At 50.6% G+C, this 20356-nt stretch overlaps 1 protein-coding gene across 2 annotated transcripts; it reads right to left on the bottom strand.

Annotated features, from left to right (window-relative positions):
- Positions 1–612: 612 nt before the first annotated feature.
- TMEM209 (transmembrane protein 209) lies at positions 613–16070 on the bottom strand. Of its 2 annotated transcripts, XM_051612352.1 has the most exons (15): positions 15929–16069; positions 14081–14224; positions 13919–13977; positions 12712–12843; positions 11765–12003; positions 11073–11277; positions 9921–10096; positions 9182–9253; positions 8543–8639; positions 6710–6835; positions 5649–5746; positions 4078–4192; positions 3012–3109; positions 1900–1973; positions 613–911 (listed from the first exon to the last, which is right to left on the bottom strand). In XM_051612352.1, exons 2-15 carry the CDS (start codon positions 14215–14217, stop codon positions 857–859), a joined length of 1683 nt encoding a protein of 560 aa, XP_051468312.1. In that variant the 5' UTR covers positions 14218–14224; positions 15929–16069; the 3' UTR covers positions 613–856. The 2 variants fall into 2 exon arrangements, with proteins under 2 accessions (XP_051468312.1, XP_051468321.1); XM_051612361.1 differs by lacking the exons at positions 613–911; positions 1900–1973 and adding an exon at positions 1999–2257 and having other exon boundaries at positions 15929–16070.
- Positions 16071–20356: the final 4286 nt, after the last annotated feature.

Raw genomic sequence — 20356 nt, 5'->3', positions numbered from 1 at the left:
CAGAACAGTTAAACCTAGTTCTGGTCAGTTTTAACTCAGTTCTGATCAATTAAGCTCAGTTCAGATTAGTTGAGGTCAACTGAGATTAGTTAAGGTCAGTTCTGACCAATTAAGTTCAGTTCCAAGCTCAGTTCAGATCAACTAAACTCAGTTCACATCAGTCAACCTCAGTTCAGATCAGTTAAGACTTGGTTCAGATCAGTTAACCTTGGCTCAGATCAGTTAATCTTGGTTCAGATTAGTTAAAGCTAGTTCAGATCAGTCAAGCTTGGTTCAGATCAGTTAAGCTCAGTTGAGATCAGTTAATCTTGGTTCAGATTAGTTAAAGTCTGTTCAGATCAGTTAAACTCAGATCAGTTAAGCTCAGTTCAGACCAGTTAATCTCAGTTCAGATCAGCGAACCTCAGTTCAGACCAGTTAACCTTGGTTCAGATGAGTTAACCTGTTTGGATCAGTCAAGCTCGGTTCAGACCAGTTAACATCAGTTTGGTTCAGTTAATCTTGGTTTGGATTAGTTAAGGTCAGTTGAAACTAGTTAACCTTGGTTCAGACCAGTCAATCTCAGATCAGAGGTGACGCCCCGGATGGACACAGGGAACAGAAACTGCAAAACCCTTTTGAAAACAGGATTTGTTCAGGGCAGGAGCTGGGAAGAGAAAACCTGCCCGGTGTTCCCGCGGCACCGGGACAGAACGTTCCAACCCCCCCGTCACCAAACCCGCGCAGGAGTTAAAAACATGTCCCCTCTGCCCTCAGAGCAGAGCTGCAATTCATTAACTCAAGCAGGTAACGATGCTGCTCCGCTCGTGGCACCAAGGGAGGGGTGTTCCTCTGAGGTGGGATCCCCCTGGAGAGGTTATTCCCCAAAAATCCACAGGACGTTGACTCCGGATAATCCGAGGTTCACCCGCCTGCGAAACCAGAAGCGGTGACAATAAATGGCAAGAGAATTGAAACATGGAACAAAAACTGATCCGCTTGACACATCAGCATCTCCCAGGCAGGGGTGGGGCTGGGGATGGGGCGTGGGTCTGTCAGAGTGAGGGGGAACCTGGACGTTGGTTTTATTTCTCGTGCACATCAGATCTATCCAGATGGATGGAGAAACTGAGGTTGTGTCTCAACCCAGAGGATGATTTTAACACCATCAATATCTGTCCTGCCGTAGCATTTCGTAGAATCATGGAATGGTGGAATGGTTTGGGTTGGAAAGGACCTTAGAGTTCATCCAGTCCCACCCCTGCATGAGCAGGGACACTTCCCACCATTCCAGGCTGCTCCAAGCCCCATCCAACCTGCCCTTCAACACTGCCAGGGATGGGACAGCCACAGCTTCCCTGGGCAACTTGGGCCAGGCTCTCCCCACCCTCACAGCCCAGAATTTCTCCCTCACATCTCAGCTCCAGCTCCCTCTGCCAGCTGGAAACCCTTCCCCCTGCTCCCATCCCTCCCTGCCCTTGTCCCAAGCCCCTCCCCAGCTTTCCTGGAGCCCCTTCAGGCACTGGAAGCTGCTCTCAGGTCTCCCTGGAGCCTTCTCTTCTCCAGGCTGAACACCCCAGCTCTCCCAGCCTGGCTCCAGAGCAGAGCTGCTCCAGCCCTCCCAGCATCTCCGGGGCCTCCTCTGGCCTCTCTCCAACAGCTCCATGTCCTTCCTGTGCTGGGGACCCCAGAGGTGGCCCCAGCCCCGCAGGGGGGTCTCAGCAGAGCAGAGCAGAGGGGACAATCCCCTCCCTGGCCCTGCTGGTCACCCTGCTGGTGACAGCCCAGGACACACAGGGTGGTTTCTGGGCTTCAAAGCTTGTTTGGTGTGAGGTGCCTTCAAGAGCTGGTGCTTCAAACCAGGGTGGCTCCACTCACATCCCATACCTGGCGCAATTCCAGGGAATGACAGGAACTCACCCCAACATCCCAGATTCTTTTGTCTTTATAATATACAGGAACATCAGCAAGGTGTGGAACATGTTGTTTCTGCCCTGAATCCGCAGAAAGAGAAAAGGGACATTAAAGATGATCTAGATCCAATCCCCCTGCACAGGCAGGGACACCTCCCACTAGATCAGGTGATCATCTCCAAATGCTTCACATTCTGGAGCTTTTTGGAAAGCAGAGATCCAGCAACAACAGAGAATTAAAATCAAAATTTACTGTGAAATGAAAATGAAATGTAAGAGTTTCACTGTTTTGGTGCTGGAAGCTTCCCCCCCAGAAGCCCTATGGATGAGCTGGCCTCAGGGGGTGACAATGCACAGGACTTACTCTAAAATAAATAAATAGAAAATAAAAATGAGGAAGCTACTGGAGAGGTGGTTTTGTATCTGAAATAGGTATTAAAGCTGTTGTGTAGCAGCAGACAAGCACCATGTGTGGTCAAAGACCAAGCTGATGTTTCATTCCTGCACTGGGCCAGTCTGTGTGTAAGTATTAGAATCATAGAATGGTGAAGGTTGGAAGGGACCTTAAAGATCACCAAGTTCCAACCCCCCTGCCATGAGCAGGGAACCACCAGACCAGGTTGCACAAAACCTCCTCCAACCTGGCCTTAAAAACCTCCAGGGATGGGGCATCAACAACCTCCCTGGGCAACCCATCCCAGTTCCTCACCACCCTTAGAGTGAAGAATTTCTTCCTAATCTCTCACCCAAATCTCCCCTCTCTCAGTTTAAAACCATCACCCCTAGTTCTATCACTGTCTTCTCTGATGAAAAGCCCCTCCCCAGCTTTCCTGGAGCCCCTTCAGGCACTGGAAGGTGCTCTAAGGTCTCCCTGGAGCCTTCTCTTCTCCAGGCTCAACACCCCAACTCTCCCAGCCTGTCTCCAGAGCAGAGCTGCTCCAGGCCTTGGATCATCTTGGTGGCCCTTCTCTGGACCCTCTCCAACAGGTCTGTATCTTTCTGGTGCTGAGGGCACCAGAACTGTACACTGTATTCAGTAAATGTGGCTAATTCCTAAAAACCAACCCAAATAAGAGCTGCTTTCCTGGCAGCAGGAGGAGGGCAGGAGGGCCACGGTACCTTGGGCAGGTTGTAGACGTGGCGCTGGTAGATCAGCTCGTAGTGGGGTGGGTTGATGCTGCTCTGGTAGATGCAGAACACGTTTTCATTGGAAGTGTCTGGGAAGGAAAAGACAATGGGAATGTTGAGGGGTGTTGAGGTGAGCTGAGAAGAACCCCCGAGCAGGTTTGCTGATGACACCAAGCTGTGTAGTGTGGTGACATGCTGGAGGGAAGGGATGGCATCCAGAGGGACCTGGGCAGGCTGGAGAGGTGAGACCATGTGAACCTCATGAAGTTCAGTAAGGCCGAGCGCAGGGACCTGCCCATGGGTGGGGGCAATCCCAAGGACAAATCCAGGCTGGGAGGAGAATAGATGGATAGAAGCCCTGAGGAGAAGGACTTGGGGGTGTTGGGTGAGGAGAAGCTCAACAGGAGCCAGCACCATGTGCTGGAGCCCAGAAACCACCCGTGTCCTGGGCTGTCACCAGCAGGGTGACCAGCAGGGCCAGGGAGGGGATTGTCCCCTCTGCTCTGCTGAGACCCCCTGCAGGGCTGGGGCCACCTCTGGGGTCCCCAACACAGGAAGGACATGGAGCTGTTGGAGAGAGGCCAGAGGAGGCCCCAGAGATGATGGGAGGGCTGGAGCAGCTCTGCTCTGGAGCCAGGCTGGGAGAGTTGGGGTGTTCAGCCTGGAGAAGAGAAGGCTCCAGGGAGACCTGAGAGCACCTTCCAGTGCCTGGAGGGACTCCAGGAAAGCTGGGGAGGGGCTTGGGACAAGGGCAGGGAGGGATGGGAGCAGGGGGAAGGGTTTCCAGCTGGCAGAGGGAGCTGGAGCTGAGATGTGAGGGAGAAATTCTGGGCTGTGAGGGTGGGGAGAGCCTGGCCCAGGTAGCCCAGGGAAGCTGTGGCTGCCCCATCCCTGGCAGTGTTGAAGGGCAGGTTGGATGGGGCTTGGAGCAGCCTGGAATGGTGGGAGGTGTCCCTGCCCATGCAGGGGGGTTGGAACTAGATGATCTTTATGGTCCCTTCCAACCCAAACCAGTCTGTGATTCTATCCAAGAGCAGGGAACTGTGAGTGCCAATACCTGGTTTATCCGGGGTCTGGATGAAGTGTTGGGAAGTGAAGGTTTTCCCGTCGGGATACTTGGGGTGAGGAGGCAGCCTGGAGTCAAGGTAAGTGCAGAACACGTGCATGATGATCTGGGCAGAGAAAACCAAAATCTCACTTCAGCAGCCTTAAAAATGCAGCAGCTTTCTTGTCATCCTCATCCTCTCAGAATTCCTGCAGAATCTGGCAAAGCCATGGATCTGATTGACATATGGAGCCTGAGATCTCCAGGGCAGCTGTTTTATCCATGGGCTCTGGTACAAGCTGCAAGGATTCTGGCTGAGATTGGCAGATGAAATCAAATCACAGCTTCCCTGACACTGCACCAATCCAGCAGATTTCTCCTTTTTCCCCTCAGAAAGGCAAATTAAAAATCACTGGAAAAACCTGAGCTTGGCCATAAATCTTCTGAAAAACATCACCATTTTGAAATCAAGTCCTGGAAGGAGCATCCAGAAACCCCCACCACAGCCTCTGTGTGTTTTAACCCTTCCTGGAGGGCCCTCAACATTTGATGTGGGTAAATGAGCTGCCAGCTGGTGATGTCTGTGTTTGTTGTCTAGAACAGGATCTGTTCCATGGACAAAAAAACCCAAAAGAGTTTCTCTGGGCCAAATGCCAGAAGCCTCCAGAATTTTGGGAGATGCACCTTGGAAACCAGAGCTTTGTGTTGCCTCCAGTGTGAGGAACAAAAAAAAAATATATGCAAAATTGTAGTTTTAATATTTTTTTTTATATTGATTATCTTGAGTAAGTGATGTCAAAACCTCCTGTTTATTTTAATCTCTTGGAGCAGAGAACTCTTCAAGTTTCATTTCCTGCCCCCAACACCACCTCTCCCAGCTGGTTGTGATAAAAGACTGAATCCTCTGTCTCATGATCTTTCAACACTCTGGAATTCTTCACCTTGTTGATTTCAAGACACCAAGAGTTGCCCCATGGCCAAGAAACTACCAAATATTTCATCCTTTTCACAAACAGAAAATCAAATCCCATTTTAGGACTGATTTTGTACAACTGAAAATGGTTAGATATTTGTCAGCCAATTTGGGAAGCTCTGATATTCCTGGGTTTTATTCTCCCAAGGAACTGAAAATCTATTTACAGTGGGGGATAATAAAATACATCACCCAAACTCTACTTTCAGATACAGAGTTTAGCTTAAAAGTCACACTCCAAAGCCTGTTTTCTACTCCCTGGATTGTTCTGTGGTCTTTTCAAAACTTATTTTCATTCCCTCAGTTGAATTTTTAAGTCATTCCTTCCACTGAGGAGCTGATCCTCCTGGCCTTGCAGATGAAGGGGCTGAGGTCACTACAAGTTTTCTCTCCAACAGGAACTGCAACAGCTTCAGGTTTCTCACAAAACATCCCCCAATGAACCAGCACTCCTGCCTTTTGCATTATTCCCCATAGAATCTTGCCAACTACAAGGGGATTATCTGTGTCAACGATGCAAACAGGATTTTCCCACGTTCCTCAAAACAATTCCTGCCTTCCCACTTCCAAAGATTTAAGGTGTTGTCATGAGAGGTCTTCAAGAACTTACAGAGGAGTCAGTGGGCAGGTCAGTGTCCCACTTTCGGCCTTTGAAATCCCCTCCTCTGTTCCATCTGAACGAGCTCATGCAGCCTCCCTGGGAAAGCTCTGAAAGCAACAGGATTTATTCACTTACTGGGGGTTAAAAGTGTATAAAAGTGGTATTTTATGCTCATTTCAGGGGCTTCCTACAGGTTTCCAGTTTTCAAAATAGGAGAGAGTTCAGGGAATGAAATGCCTGTGAAGGTGATCATATGGGAGGCAAATGTACAGGGTGGTTTTGATTTGTGATGAATGGATTAAAATCCAGCACTTTGCACCACGAGCACACAGGAGGGGAATGAGAAATCAAGCTTTTAAAACCCATCCCCAAAGGTGCATCCAAGTCCTGTGTGACTGTGAAAAGAGAAAGTTGGGAAGAAACATCTCTCCTCAACATGAGGAGAAACTTCTTTCCTGTGAGGGTGACAGAGCCCTGGGACAGGCTGCCCAGAGAGGCTGTGGAGGCTCCTTCTCTGGAGACTTTCCAGACCTGTCTGGGTGCCTTTCTGAGTGACCTGCCCTGGGGGATCATAGAATCATGAAGGTTGGAAGGGACCTTAAAGATCACCAAGTTCCAATCCCCCTGCCATGAGAAGGGAACCACTAGACCAGGTTGCACAAAACCTCATCCAACCTGGCCTTAAAAATCTCCAGGGATGGGGCATCAACAACCTCCCTGGGCAACCCATCCCAGTTCCTCACCACCCTTAGAGAGAAGAACTTCTTCCTAATCTCTCACCTAAATCTCCCCTCTCTCATTTTAAAACCATCACCCCTTGTCCCATCACTGTCTTCTCTGATGAGAAGCTCCTCCCCAGCTTTCCTGTAGGCCCCTTTCAAGTACTGGATCCTGCTCTGGCAGGATCTGGCAGGACTTGATGATCTCCAGAGGTCCCTTCCATCCCTGACCTACAATTCTCCTGCTTAAAAGCAGCTCTCATCCCTGCCATGACTCTTCAGGCAACTCCACTGGAGCCACCAACACCCCAGAGTGGCAGGGAAGTGTTTCAGCACGGTGACACCACCTACCTTTGATCCTTTCCACCAAATACTCCTGGTTTGGTGACAGATCCAGGTACTGCACCAGGGCATTCAGGGTGGGAATGAGTGGAGCTTTCACAAGTGCTGCCTGCTTCAGGCTGCTGATGCTGGCTTCTGCAACACAGCAAGAGACAGGCCAGGTCAGCTACAACCACCCCAGACACATCCCTGCCAAGTGCTCTCCCTTTCCCTGCCCCATTTAAAGCCCTAGAAATATTCACCCTGTCATCTGGGAGGACACAGTGACCAGAGGTCACCAGCTTCATTCCTAACTACAAATTCCACTTACAAAATGTTTCAAAGACTGAACGTTTGTACACGTGAGAAATGGCTGCTTTTCCTTTTCTAGGAGATGAAGATGGTCTGTGGATTTTTTAATGAATTCCAGTTTTCATCTAAATTTAACTTTGCATCTATCACAGGTACCTACACAAGGAGATGTATCTCTTCTTAAAATGATAAAGGAGCCTATTTCTTACAAAATAAAAACTAAGATGTCTAGAAAGAAATGTCTGTGATTGCTTAAATATGTTTTAAAATATTACTTGGTAGTAAAAATCAAATTGTTACCATGTTTATTTAAAAAAATTAAAACCCTGTTATAATGATGACCAACTGATGAGACAGGTTGTTATCCAGAAAAATAACTGGAGAGTTTCAATACAAAACAAAAACAAAATGAGGGTCTTAGACATTAGAGCAGCTTCCAGTGCCTGAAGGGGCTCCAGGAAAGCTGGGGAGGAACTTGGGACAAGGGCAGGGAGGGATGGGATGAGGGGGAAGGGTTTCCAGCTGGAAGAGGGGAGAGTTAGGTTGGACATCAGGAAGAAATTCTTCCCTGTGAGGGTGGGGAGAGCCTGGCCCAGGTTGCCCAGAGAAGCTGTGGCTGCCCCATCCCTGGCAGTGTTGAAGGGTAGGTTGGATGGGGCTTGGAGCAGCCTGGAATGGTGGGAGGTGTCCCTGCCCATGCACGGGGGGTGGAACTGGATGATCTTCAAGGTCTCTTCCAACCCAAACCACTCCATGATTCTCTGAAGTATTTACCATGTGACACTGCCTCAGATGCTCATTTCCATCCCAGGGAAGCAGCAGGTGCTTCACAGAACATCAAAGCTACAAGGAAGCAACATCCACTTTGAAGAGCAGAGGGAGATTAATGAGGTGGGGACAAGACCAGCACTGACCAGTCCTTCTACAGGCACCACAAGAGATGCAGCTCTCGAGGAGACACTACAACAAACTACCCAAAAAAGGTGGATTGAATGGAAATGTAGCCCAGCAAATCCACTTCTTGGTGAAGGGGATATACATTTGAAGCAACAAGAGGAGCAATTAATTCAAAATTGTACCCCAACTCCAGATCATCACCACTTAAAACAAGTATTTCTTTCAGAAAGCAGCTGATTTCAAGGAAGAAGTTGGAAAAGCACATAGGACTGGAGACACTGAGGGTTTATAGGGACACAATGAGAGCCTTGAAATCTTTTCTGAGTTTCCTATGCTATAATCAATGAGAATTTGAGCCTGTAAATCCCCAGCAGTAAGTTTAGGGGGAAAAAGAAAAAAAAAAAGAAATAAAAAGGGTGGGTTATGAATTTTAAATGAAACAAGCATCAGTGTGACTTCATCTCCTGAAGTCTTATGAAGAACATTTCCAGCTGAATGAAATGTATGACATGGAACAAAGACCACACCCCTACAGAGTGGTAAAGGAACAGAGAGATTTAACAGACCTGATTTATAAATCATCTGATTTTTATATATTTCTATCACCCCAGCCCTTCCATCAATCCCCCACCCAAAGCTACTGCCTCATCCCACCTCCAATCTGCAGCTCTGGACACCCCATTCTTCTCAGCTGAGTGCTCACAGACTCGATCTCTTGGACAAGAGGTACCAGGATAGTCTCATTAATCCACTGGGAAAGAAAAGAGGTGAAAATTCAAGAGGTCAGAAGCAACAAAAAGATGTAAAAAACCCAAACAATGCAGGTCTTAACTCACACCCCACTAATCATTATTGTTACAATCACAAAGCAGCTTAACAAATGAGGCCAAGCAAGGAGAAAATTAGAGTATGAAGTTAGGCAGAGTTTAAATGACTTTAAAATCTTCTAAAAGGCCATAAAATTCCATGTAAAGGAGTCAGGAAAACAAATCCCCACAAAGGATCAGATACAGCTTTTCTGAACAATGAGGAAAGGGGCATTATGGAGCACAGCCCTCCATCCATACACATTTGTACTTTGATGGGTCCACTCCCTCTCCCATTTGTTTCAGGAAATCAAGGAGCTGATAAAAAAGTAGATGTGGGATTTGTAGAGTGACAGGATTGGGGAACTGAAGGAAGCTGGCCTGAGGTTTGGGAGCAAACCATGGGCAAACCAGGCCCATGGAGGTGGCTGTCCACTCAGCTGCACTTGTTCTTCAAAACTTGGCATTCCTTGGAGATGGGACTTACATTTCTGAACTTGGCAGTCCAGGAATCCATGTGGTCGAGGAGCTGTCGGTTCATTGTCACCCGTGCCCAAACCTGTGGAAAGGTTTAGTAAGGATATATAAGAACTTAAGAGAACTCTCTACTCCTGGTATAAACCATCTTGCATGAGCCCACATCCAGTTTTAAGCTGTATTGGGATAAAACTGTTGTGCACTGTAGGCTTGGTTTCGAGGTATTTGAACAGGAAGCTTCATTAGATGAATGTAGAAATCAAGAAAATTGATCAAATGTAATTGAAGCCACAAGAAGTTTGTCCCTTTGCATCAGTCCTTCTTCAGGTGGAAGCATAAAGGCCCTAGCACAGAATCATGGAATGGTTTGGATTGGAAGGGACCTTAAAGACCATCTAGTTCCAACCCCCCTGCATGGGCAGGGACACCTCCCACCAGCCCAGGCTGCTCTGCATCCTTCAGCTCTCCCACTGGGTTAAACACAGAGCAGCTGCAGCACATTTTTAATGTCACTTTTTATGTCACAAATGTACTTCAGTCAGTGTGAGCCTCGCGCTCCAAGGGAGAAATCATTTTCCAACTACAACTGAGAAACTGAAAATTCCATTCTCAGGGAAGCTTGTACACAGGTGGTTCAATGCCAGAGGATTTCTCTCCCTCCAACATTTTTGGTGCAGCCCCATCCAAACCTTTGCACAAAGCTGTGTGTTTTAGAGGCCTGTTGCTCCCCTCTTTCCCACAGAATTTACCTCTTCTGCAGCCTGTTTGGAGCTCAGATCAGCTTCATCCTTGTGTGCTGAGGGAGCCTGGGACCTGCAGGCCAGCTGATACTGGAACTTCCTCAGCACCTGGGCATAGTCTGCCATGGAACGGCTGTAGTTCCAAAACGTTGGGCTGCTGGAAGGGGAGCTGGAATCTGAACTTCCTGCAAAGATTCATTAAGCAGTCATGAATAGTTGTTGCCAAGGAATTCTGGAAGCACCAGCAGAGGCAGCAGGTCAGTCTGTGACAAGAGACAGGACCACCAACTGCCATGAATACACAGGCTGCAGCCAGTCTGCATGAACACTGATCCCACGTGCCTCTTGATTGCTCCTACCCAAGACAAAAACCTGATGCGGGCAACTCAACCCCATGATCTGAAATGTCTCCTCCATGAGGTAACCCTCCTCAAGGTGATAAAGCCCATCCATCACCCTGACAGAGATAATCCACCAGCACACGTTTCAACAGGCTGCAAGAGCAGCATCCATTCTATCCAAGAGTATTTTGGAGGGAAGCTTCCTGAAGCTCCTAAGCCACAGAGTCATGTAGCACTGATGGTGTCCTACCTCATGTCCTAATTACTCACTAGAAGACCAAACTGGCCAACAGCCACCTTTACCAAGGTGGTTACCATAGAATCACATCTTAGAACCATGGAATGGTTTGGGATGGAAAGGACCTTAAAGAACACCTAGTTCAACCCTCCTGCCATGGGCAGGGACACCTCCCACCATTCCAGGCTGCTCCAAGCCCCATCTAACCTGCCCTTCAACACTGCCAGGGATGGGGCAGCTACAGCTTCTCTGGGCAACCTGGGCCAGGGTCTCCTCACCCTCACAGCAAAGAATTTCTTCCTCATGTCTCACCTAAATCTTCTCACTTCCAGACTAAAGCCATTCCCCTGGTTCTATTACTAAACACCCTTGTCCCAGGTCCCTCCCAAGCTTTCCTGGAGCCCATTCAGGCACTGGAAGGTGCTCTAAAGTCTCCCTGGAGCCTTCTCTTCTCCAGGCTGAACTAGTGCTGGAATCCTTTCCAACTTCCCTCTCCTGCAAAAGCCAATCTCAAATAAGCCAATCTCAAATAAACCAAACACCTTCTCCACACCAAGCTTTTCCAATCCCACGTTGACTTACCCAGTTGAACTCTGTGCTGTTTCTCCTCTTCATTTCTAAGGAAGGTGTCCAGTGACTTCAGGTCTGTCATGTAGTCTTCTTTGCCAGCAGGAGAATTATAGAGGATGGGTGAGGAGCGGTAACGAGACCTCAGGCCACCACTTTCCACTGGTCCAACAGTGGTGGTGTAGGGGGATCCACTGGGAGAGGGGCTGAAGCTGGAAGCCTTGGGTGGATAAAAATAAATGGCCGTGTCATGTGAGGGAGACAGAATTCCTCCTTGAAACAACATGAATATAAAAGACTCCTGCTTGGGGTTTAGGTTGGGGTTTTTGTGAGAATCACAGCATCTTATTGTACCATGGGATAGTTTGGGTTGGAAGGGACCTTAAAGCTCATCCAGTTCCAACCCCCTGCCATGGGCAGGGACACCTCCCACCAGCCCAGGTTGCTCCAAGCCCCATCCAACCTGCCCCTCAACATTCCCCCCAGCTTTGTATCTTGGTTTCCTCTTTTTGCTCTGCTCTGAAACAAAGCAGCCACCCTAAAACAAGTAGAGTGACACTAGGGAAAAAGGAAAAATCCTGACAGGACAATTTTCCACCTGCTTCACAAAAGGAGCAAACACACACAATTCTCTGCTGGCTGCTGCTCAGCTTTGATGGACAACACAAGGAGCAATGTGTCCCCTTGGGAGCTGCCTTGGTCCTTACCTTACCATAGCTGCTGCTGGGTGAGTAGGTGGCAGTGCTGCTATAGGAAGGGCTGCTGCCTGGCAGAGCCTGGAGCTGGGGGCTGTATCCTGTGAGACAACCAGTGGGAAACTTTGGGCTGGTACTGGGAGAACGGGAAGGGCTGTAACTCAGCACACTCTGACCCTGGATGGGAGGAGAAGGCGTCGCAGACGGGACCTTCTTCGCTGTCAGCTCCCGGGGGGGGGTGGTTTGTACAGCTGCAGGGAGGGAAAACCAGAGGTTACTGCCCCGAAACTCTTCTCCCCCTTTCAATGCAGAAGAAAATGGGACACGTGGTGCCATCTTGAAGCAATTCTGTACAGATGTTAGAAAGGACAGGAGAAAAATCTGGCTCCTACAGAACTCAGCAGTCAAGTCACAGAGAGGAAAAAAAAGAGAAGCTGGAAAAGACACTGGCCCAGGTTGCCCAGTACTAGTTCAGCCTGGAGACTTGAAGGCTCCAGGGAGACCTGAGAGCACCTTCCAGTGCCTGAAGGGGCTCCAGGAAAGCTGGGGAGGGGCTTGGGACAAGGGCAGGGAGGGATGGGAGCAGGGGGAAGGGTTTCCAGCTGGCAGAGGGAGCTGGAGCTGAGATGGGAGGGAGGAATTCTGGGCTGTGAGGGTGGGGAGAGCCTGGCCCAGGTTGCCCAGGGAAGCTGTGGCTGCCCCATCTCTGGCAGTGTTGAAGGGCAGGTTGGATGGGGCTTGGAGCAGCCTGGAATGGTGGGAGGTGTCCCTGCCCATGCAGGGGGGTTGGAACTAGATGATTTTTAAGGTCTCTTCCATCCCAAACCAGCCAGTGATCCTACAGGTAACTCAGTTTATCACTCAGTTCAGATGAGGTACTTCAGAGCTCAGTTCACTCAAGAATCCTGCCATTGAGAAAGGAATCATCTCAAAATTAAAAAAGTATTTGTGACACCCACCTGCATTCTGCAAGCCCAGCAGGGTCTGCTGGCCAGGACTCATGACCAAGCTGGTTGGTGCCACTGTGTACTTGAAGTACCTCCAGAAGTCAAACAGGGCATTCAGGCTGAAGAGAGATGCAAAGGCAAGTTCTGGAGGAGACACAGAGGGTCTTGAGCATGAGGAACAAGGAAAGTGAATTGTTGGCAAAAGGCAGGAGATGGACAATGTAAATCAGTACAAATTTTGGAAAATACCTAGGATTTCTTCACCTTCTTATGCAAGAACAACAGGAGATAAGTTTCCTTTCTGTATTCAGATTAATTGATACTGCTAAAATGGAATTGTTAAAAACTGGCTGGAGCAGCTCTGCTCTGGAGACAGGCTGGGAGAGTTGGGGTGTTCTGCCTGGAGAAGAGAAGGCTCCAGGGAGACCTTAGAGCACCTTCCAGTGCCTGAAGGGGCTCCAGGAAAGCTGGGGAGGGGCTTGGGACAAGGGCAGGGAGGGATGGGAGCAGGGGGAAGGGTTTCCAGCTGGCAGAGGGAGCTGGAGCTGAGATGTGAGGGAGAAATTCTGGGCTGTGAGGGTGGGGAGAGCCTGGCCCAGGTTGCCCAGAGAAGCTGTGGCTGCCCCATCCCTGGCAGTGTTGAAGGGCAGGTTGGATGGGGCTTGGAGCAGCCTGGAATGGTGGGAGGTGTCCCTGCCCATGGCAGGGGGTTGGAACGGGATGATCTTTGAGGTCCCTTCCAACCCAACCCATTCTGTGATTCTCCAAAAAGGACTTAAACTACTGCAATCAAGTTTCAGGGTACTTCTCAAAAATCACCTCCCATCAAATCATCTGTCCCTCATCTCATGGCTTTTCTCCCTGCTTCCTTCTCTAACACTAATTAATACAGTTAGTTAGCCAAAACAAACGTTAATTATTATGAAATGTTCTCCCCACCCACAGTACAACCCAGGACAACCTGCAATGTTCTCCACACATCAAACATATTTAAAGCAGCAAACCTGCCCTCTCATCATACATCTAAGAAAGCTCTTAACACTCCTCACCTGACACTAAAAATGCTGAAATCCCGACAGGTTCAAGCAAAGCTAAGTTTTGATTGACATGAAAGAAACACATACATGGCTGGATGAAAAGTTACATTTCTAGCAATAAAACTGATAAGGCAAAATAGAGAAGAAACCTGGAAATCAAATGAAATGCAGCAGTGACTCACCAATATACCAGAGTGGCCAGTATGTGATGTTGTAATAGGAGCTGATGAGTTTTCCAGACCTGAAAGGGAAAACCAAGCAGATTTTGCAACTGTTCAGTCCCTGGAAATATTGAGGGATCTACCAAACTGGACTGTGGGAAGCAGAGGTAAGAAGGAACATACATTTCAGTGTATATCATGCCTGCAACTGACACGTTGAGGAGCCCCCAGGCCAAGACCACCTTCCTGGCTTCAGTCTCTTTCCTCATCTTGATGGTCCTGTCGATGAGGGAAGTTGCTGGGCTCTGCTCTGGTGTCATTCTGAGGCTAACAACAAACAGAGGGAAAAGACAAAATCTGTCCAATGTATGCAGGAAGATTCTCAGTCAGCACAAGAGTAAAGAAGGAAAGGCAGTAATCCAGAACAAACTACATAAACGGACTTTTATCTCCAGCCAGAGTCATGTTTAGTGTTTGAAAAAAACCAAACAAGGCAGATTATTTTTACCAGTAAAAATACTGAGTATTTATTTTATCCACTTCACTGTCAGTATTGTCACTTCAGTGGTGCCTGGTACTTTTTTTGACAGGTTTTTCATGCAGTTTGAGCCCCAAGACTTCCCTTCCCATGCTGAGAAATGTAGCAGCCCTCAGCAGAGATCCTGTCCCCCCTCCCCACACTCCTAACTTTTCCCTCTCAACCACATCCTCCTGCAGAAGCAGAAGTTGTACTATGAGGGTGCTGAAATAAGAGAGATTTGGTCCCATTCTACTAATTCAGGAGGATTGGGGGGCAAGGTTTTCACCTCCAGACTGAAATATGTCCTCCCCTACCCCCTGCCCTCATCTGCTAAGGCAGAGTTAAGGAAGAAAGGCCTCACCCTGGCTACCCCCTAAGGCACTGACCCCAGTGCCACGCACGGGGGTCCCCCACACCTCCCCTTTCCCCCCCAGAGCCCCCAGCACCCTCCACCCAGATCTAACTGTCACACATGAAACAGCCCCCCTGCTTCCCCTGCCCAGGGAACCTCCGAGCTCTCCCTGCCCAGACCCCACTGGCACACACAGGCAGTCTCCACATCCCCCCCACCATGGGGGTGGTCTCTAAAGCTCCCCCCCACCCAGACCCCAACATCAACAACCTGCCTCACTGCCCCCCTCACTGTTCCACACGAGCTGCTCCACAGCTCCCCTTGCCCACCCCCCCACCACACAGAGGAGGCCCCACATCTCCCCCCCCCAATTCCTAAGCCCTGTCACACAGAAGAAGCCCCACATCTCCCCCCCCAATTCCTAAGCCCTGTCACACAGAGGAGGCCCCACATCCTAAGCCCTGTCACACAGAAGAGGCCCCACATCTCCCCCCCCCAATTCCTAAGCCCTGTCACACAGAAGAAGCCCCACATCTCCCCCCCTCAATTCCTAAGCCCTGTCACACAGAAGAGGCCCCACATCTCCCCCCCCCAATTCCTAAGTCACACAGAAGAGGCCCCACATCTCCCCCCCCCAATTCCTAAGCCCTGTCACACAGAAGAGGCCCCACATCTCCCCCCCCTCCCAATTCCTAAACCTTGTCACACAGAGGAGGCCCCACATCTCCCCCCCAATTCCTAAGTCCTGTCACATAGAGAAGGCCCCACATCTCCCCCCCTGAATTCCTAAGCCCTGTCACACAGAGGAGGCCCCACATCTCCCCCCCAATTCCTAAGCCCTGTCACATAGAGAAGGCCCCACATCTCCCCCCCCCATCCTAAGCCCTGTCACACAGAGGAGGCCCCACATCTCCCCCCCCCATCCTAAGTCACACAGAGGAGGCCCCACATCTCCCCCCCACGCCCCCACGCCCCAACACATCCCACAGACGCGGCCCCAAAGCTCTACCCGGCCCCAGCTCCCTCCCACCCCCCTCGCCTCCGGGCAACCCCCCCTCCGAGAAACACCCCCCCTCCGAGAAACACCCCCCCCCCCCCCCCCGCCCCCCACCAGCGCGGGCCCGAGGAGCCGGGCGGTGCCGGGGAGCGCTCACACTACCTGCTGAGGGCCGGAGGACGGCGAGGGGACACACGATTCCCTGAGGGCAGGGCGGGGGGAGCCCCCTTTCCCCAGCCGGGAGGGGGTCCGGGGGGGGCAGGACCGCGCTCCCCTCAGCCCCGCCGGACGAACGCCCCGCGCGCCGCCGCCGCCGTGACGTCACCGCCGCGCGCCGGCGGAGGGGAGGGAGGGTGGGCGTGGCCTGTTGCTATGGGGACGCCCGCCCTGCGGGAGGCGGGAAGGGGAGGGCGCCAAGATGGCGGCGGGAGGGGGAGGCGGTGAGGGCTGTGGGAGGGGAGATAGGTGCTTGGTGGTGGTGGCTCCCCCCGGTGTTTTAGAGCGCTCCATCGATCGGTTACCCGCCGTAACGGGTTCTCGGCTGGCGCGTGGTTGTGGGGTGAAGTTTTGAGAGGCGTAGGCACCGGCTGCAGGCTGTACAGAGCAGGCTTCTGCTGTGGGGACGGGCTGGGGTGCTCAGCCTGGAGAAGAGAAGGCTCCAGGGAGACCTGAGAGCACCTTCCAGGGCCTGAAGGGGCTCCAGGAAAGCTGGGGAGGGGCTTGGGACAAGGGCAGGGAGGGATGGGAGCAGGGGGAAGGGTTTCCAGCTGGCAGAGGGAGCTGGAGCTGAGATGTGAGGGAGAAATTCTGGGCTGTGAGGGTGGGGAGAGCCTGGCCCAGGTTGCCCAGGGAAGCTGTGGCTGCCCCATCCCTGGCAGTGTTGAAGGGCAGGTTGGATGGAGCTTGGAGCAGCCTGGAATGGTGGGAGGTGTCCCTGCTCATGCAGGGGGGTTGGAACTGGATGATCTTTGAGGTACCTTCCCAACCAAACCATTCCATGACTCTCTAATTCTGATGATCTGAGCTATCTGGCCTGTTTCTTAGTTTTTCCCTCTCTGCTTCAAATCTGGGTCAATACAGTCACTTCCAGGTTGTCCCGGTGTGAAGGCTGTGGGGAAATGTGTTATTCCTTTATAAAAAGCTGGTTATTGGGAACACGTGGTAATAAAAATGAGAGTTGGAGGAGGCAAATTCAAGCAGGATGAATGTGGCTCACTAGATCCATGGCTGAAACATTCAGTTGGTTTGAAAATCTCTTGACTTTGACTCAATTCCTAAGCAAGAGGATGAAAGCAAGAAAAGCATCATATTTCAGGGTTATTAAAAAGCCTTCTTTGGCCTTCCAGCCTCTTTGGGGACAGGGTGAACTGCCCTTCATCAGTTACAGAGGAAGAAGAGTCTCATTTTGGTGCCATTCCCAGCTTTGACACAGCTCAGGTGAGAGGAGGTGAATCCCACCCCACATCCCCCAAATGCTACGGATCAGCAGGACCTGAGGGTGCTCCAGGTTTCATAGAATCACAGAATGGTGAAGGTTGGAAGGGGCCTTAAAGATCATCATGTTCCCACCCCCCTGCATGGGGCAGGGACGCCTCAGATTTCCCTGGATCACAACCAAGGGACTCAAACGGGCAGGAAGAAAAAAAGGCAACTTCACAACATCAGGGTCCTCTCTGCTGACATGTCGAGGCCTCCTGAGATGCTCAGCTGGACAGTGGGTTGTGGAGGTGTGAGAAACGTCTGTCGTGCCAAGGAACAGCCCCACATGGATCCTTCAGCCAAGCACACTTTGTTTCCATTCTTGCCAGAATGGGTGACCTAAGCAAGCAGGCACACCCAGAGTCAGGTGAATAATGGTTTCTATTCCCTATTCCCAAAGTTCCCTCCCCTGTTTCCCCCCTGGCTGGGCACTCCAGGGTTTACAGCCCATCCCACACTTCTAATGATCCTATAAGTTTCCCACCCCTGTTTACACATTCCATTCTAGCAGGTTACTTTTTACCTTTTAAGGTAAGATTTTGACCTTTCTTGCCCCCTTGGCTGTCTTCCTTCTCCATGTTCAGATCCCCCAGATGGAGCCCAGTTCAGTCCCTCAGTTTCTTGGGCTGTAAAACCACTCTTGGTGTCATTGGAATGTACAGAGATCTCACTTATCTCAAGCAAACTATATATTCCTAACACTAGAGTATATATGTAAATATATATATATATGAACCAAACCTGACATGATGTTTCTAACACTAGAATGCAAAATCAACACTACATTTCATTTCTAACAGAGGGGCTGCTCCCAACATGGAAGCACTTGGAGAAGGGATGATCCCATGTCCAGTGCTGAGGCTGCATGGGATACTCTTCCCTCTCTTTGGAGGTGTTACTTGCTCCCTGGTTCTAGTCAGAAACCAGAAGAGAGGGAATATGATGAGGAAGGCTTTGGTGGAATCAGAGTGAAAAAGCCTACTGTGCTCCTGAGTTGGCATTTTGATTATCTGCCTTGTCTGCTGGGCTGGAGTAAGATATGCCTCAATTCTGTGTTTTCTGCTGGCACCAGGTGGCCCTTAGCAAAGCTTCTTGTGGCCCTCCTGCAAAACTTCCCAGCCTAAAAGGCTTCACAACCTCAGAAGTTATTATTTGGAGCCACCTCGTGGGGTGGTGTCAGTGCTAGAGGCAGTCTTTCATCTCCAGGTGTAGATCATCCTCGTTAGGAAGCTGAGGGAGTGTGGGCTGGGTGAGGGGGCAGGGAGGTGGGTAAAGAGCTGGTGTGGGACAGAGCTCAGAGGGTTGTGATCAGTGGAGCAGGGTGGAGTTGGAGGCCACTAACCAGGGGTGTCCCCCGGGGGTCAAGACTTGGTCCAGTCTTGTTCAGCATCTTCATCAGTGACCTGGATGAGGGGACAGGGTGTATCCTCAGCAGGTTCATTGATGATACCAAACTGGGAGGGGTGGTGACACTCCAGAGGGCTGTGCTGCCATCCAGGGTGACCTGGAGAGGCTGGAGAGCTGGGCAGAGAGGAACCTGATGAGGTTCAACAAGGGCAAGTGCAGGGTCCTGCACCTGGGGAGGAAGAACCCCATGGACCAATATAGGTGAGGGGGGGACCTGCTGGAGAGCAGCTCTGAGGAGAAGGATCTGGGAGTCCTGGTAGATGGTAAATGATCCATGAGCCAGGAATGTGCCCTTGTGGCCAAGGAGGCCAATGGGATCCTGGGGTGCATGAGGAAGAGTGTGGCCAGGAGGTGGAGAGAGGTCATTGTCCCCCTCTGCTCTGCCCTGGTGAGGCCCCATCTGGAGAACTGGGACCAGTTCTGGGCTCCCCAGGTCAAGAGAGACAGGGAACTGCTGGAGAGAGTCCAGGGGAGGGCAACAAAGGTGCCTGGGGGGTTGGAGCATCTCCCTGATGAGGAAAGGCTGAGAGAGCTGGGGCTGTTCAGCCTGGAGAGGAGAAGGCTGAGGGGAGACCTTCTTGATGCCTCCAGGTATCTCAGGGTGGGTGCAGGAGGATGGAGCCAGACCCTGCTCAGCAGTGCCCAGGGACAGGACGAGGGGCAACGGGCACAGGCTGGAACATGGGAAGTGACATGGAAATAGGAGGGAAAACAGAGCCCTGGGCCAGGCTGCCCAGGGAGGCTGTGGAGTCTCCTTCTCTGGAGACATTCCAGACCCCCCTGGATGCAGCCCTGGGGAATGTGCTCCAGGGGATCTTGCTTTAGCAGAAGGGTTGGACTGGATGATCTCCAGAGGTCTCTTCCAGCCCTGACAATTCTGTGATTGTAACTAATTTGATCTCTCCCAGTCCCTTCCCAATTAATCCTTTTCCTTTCTGTCCTAGAGGGCAAAGCTCCACCACGACCTGCTGGAGACTGTGGTGTGTCATAAGCTGCCATGTGGCTCAGACTCGTGGAATCTGGCGACAATCCCTGGCAAGTTGAAGGTCTTGACTTGCTAATTTAAGGAAATTTGTGTTGGAAAGAGGTAGCTCCAGTGCAGCCACTGTTATTACAGCTGCAGGTTTTCCAGAGATATCAAAATGAGGTTTTTTTGTTCCTCAAGTGATGCCAGTCACGTCTCCAAATGGTGAGCCACGTCCCCAAATCCCTGCTCATTCCCTATCCAGGGCATTCCCAAGGTGCCTTGGGTATTAGGAGTGTGGAAATAATCCCTCACTTACAGAAATCACAGTTCTCTCTCCAGTAATCCCAAATTAATTGCCTTACAGCCAATTAACTTGGATCATCCTGGAGGATGAGTTGCCGATGGAGCCGTGTCGCTGTGACTGGTCTAGCTGGAGATGAGGAGAAGAGACATGTCTATCCAAAGGTGGAATGTGTCTGGGATTTCTGAGGAATGTGAGTTTGTTGAGATTCTGAGTGGAAGTGGCAAAGGGATATATGTATCTTCTCCCTAAATATTGAGGAGGTCACGTTTGTGTTGTTCTCACCCCCAACATCTCTGTGGAATTCCCTGAGACGGATCCTCCAGAAAGTCCAAGAGACAAGATGATGTTCTGACAGGAGTGAGAGCAGTTCAAAAAGGGAAATGTCAGCTTTTGAAGGCATGTGTAGGGCTCAAAAAAGCAGTTGAGAAAGTGC

Source organism: Apus apus, chromosome 1 (assembly GCF_020740795.1).
Source record: "Apus apus isolate bApuApu2 chromosome 1, bApuApu2.pri.cur, whole genome shotgun sequence".
NCBI classification, from domain to species: Eukaryota; Metazoa; Chordata; class Aves; order Apodiformes; family Apodidae; genus Apus; species Apus apus.
This window is presented reverse-complemented; position numbering and strand designations above follow the sequence as displayed.

Coding starts and splice junctions, on each gene's coding strand:
- TMEM209 (XM_051612352.1), bottom strand. CDS start 14,217: ATGACACCAGAGCAGAGCCCAGCAACTTCCCTCATCGACAGGACCATC. Junction 8,640..9,181: donor GGACTGCCAAGTTCAGAAAT/GTAAGTCCCATC, acceptor TTTCTTTCCCAG/TGGATTAATGAGACTATCCT. Junction 6,836..8,542: donor TCCAGAGCTGCAGATTGGAG/GTGGGATGAGGC, acceptor GCTGTGTTGCAG/AAGCCAGCATCAGCAGCCTG.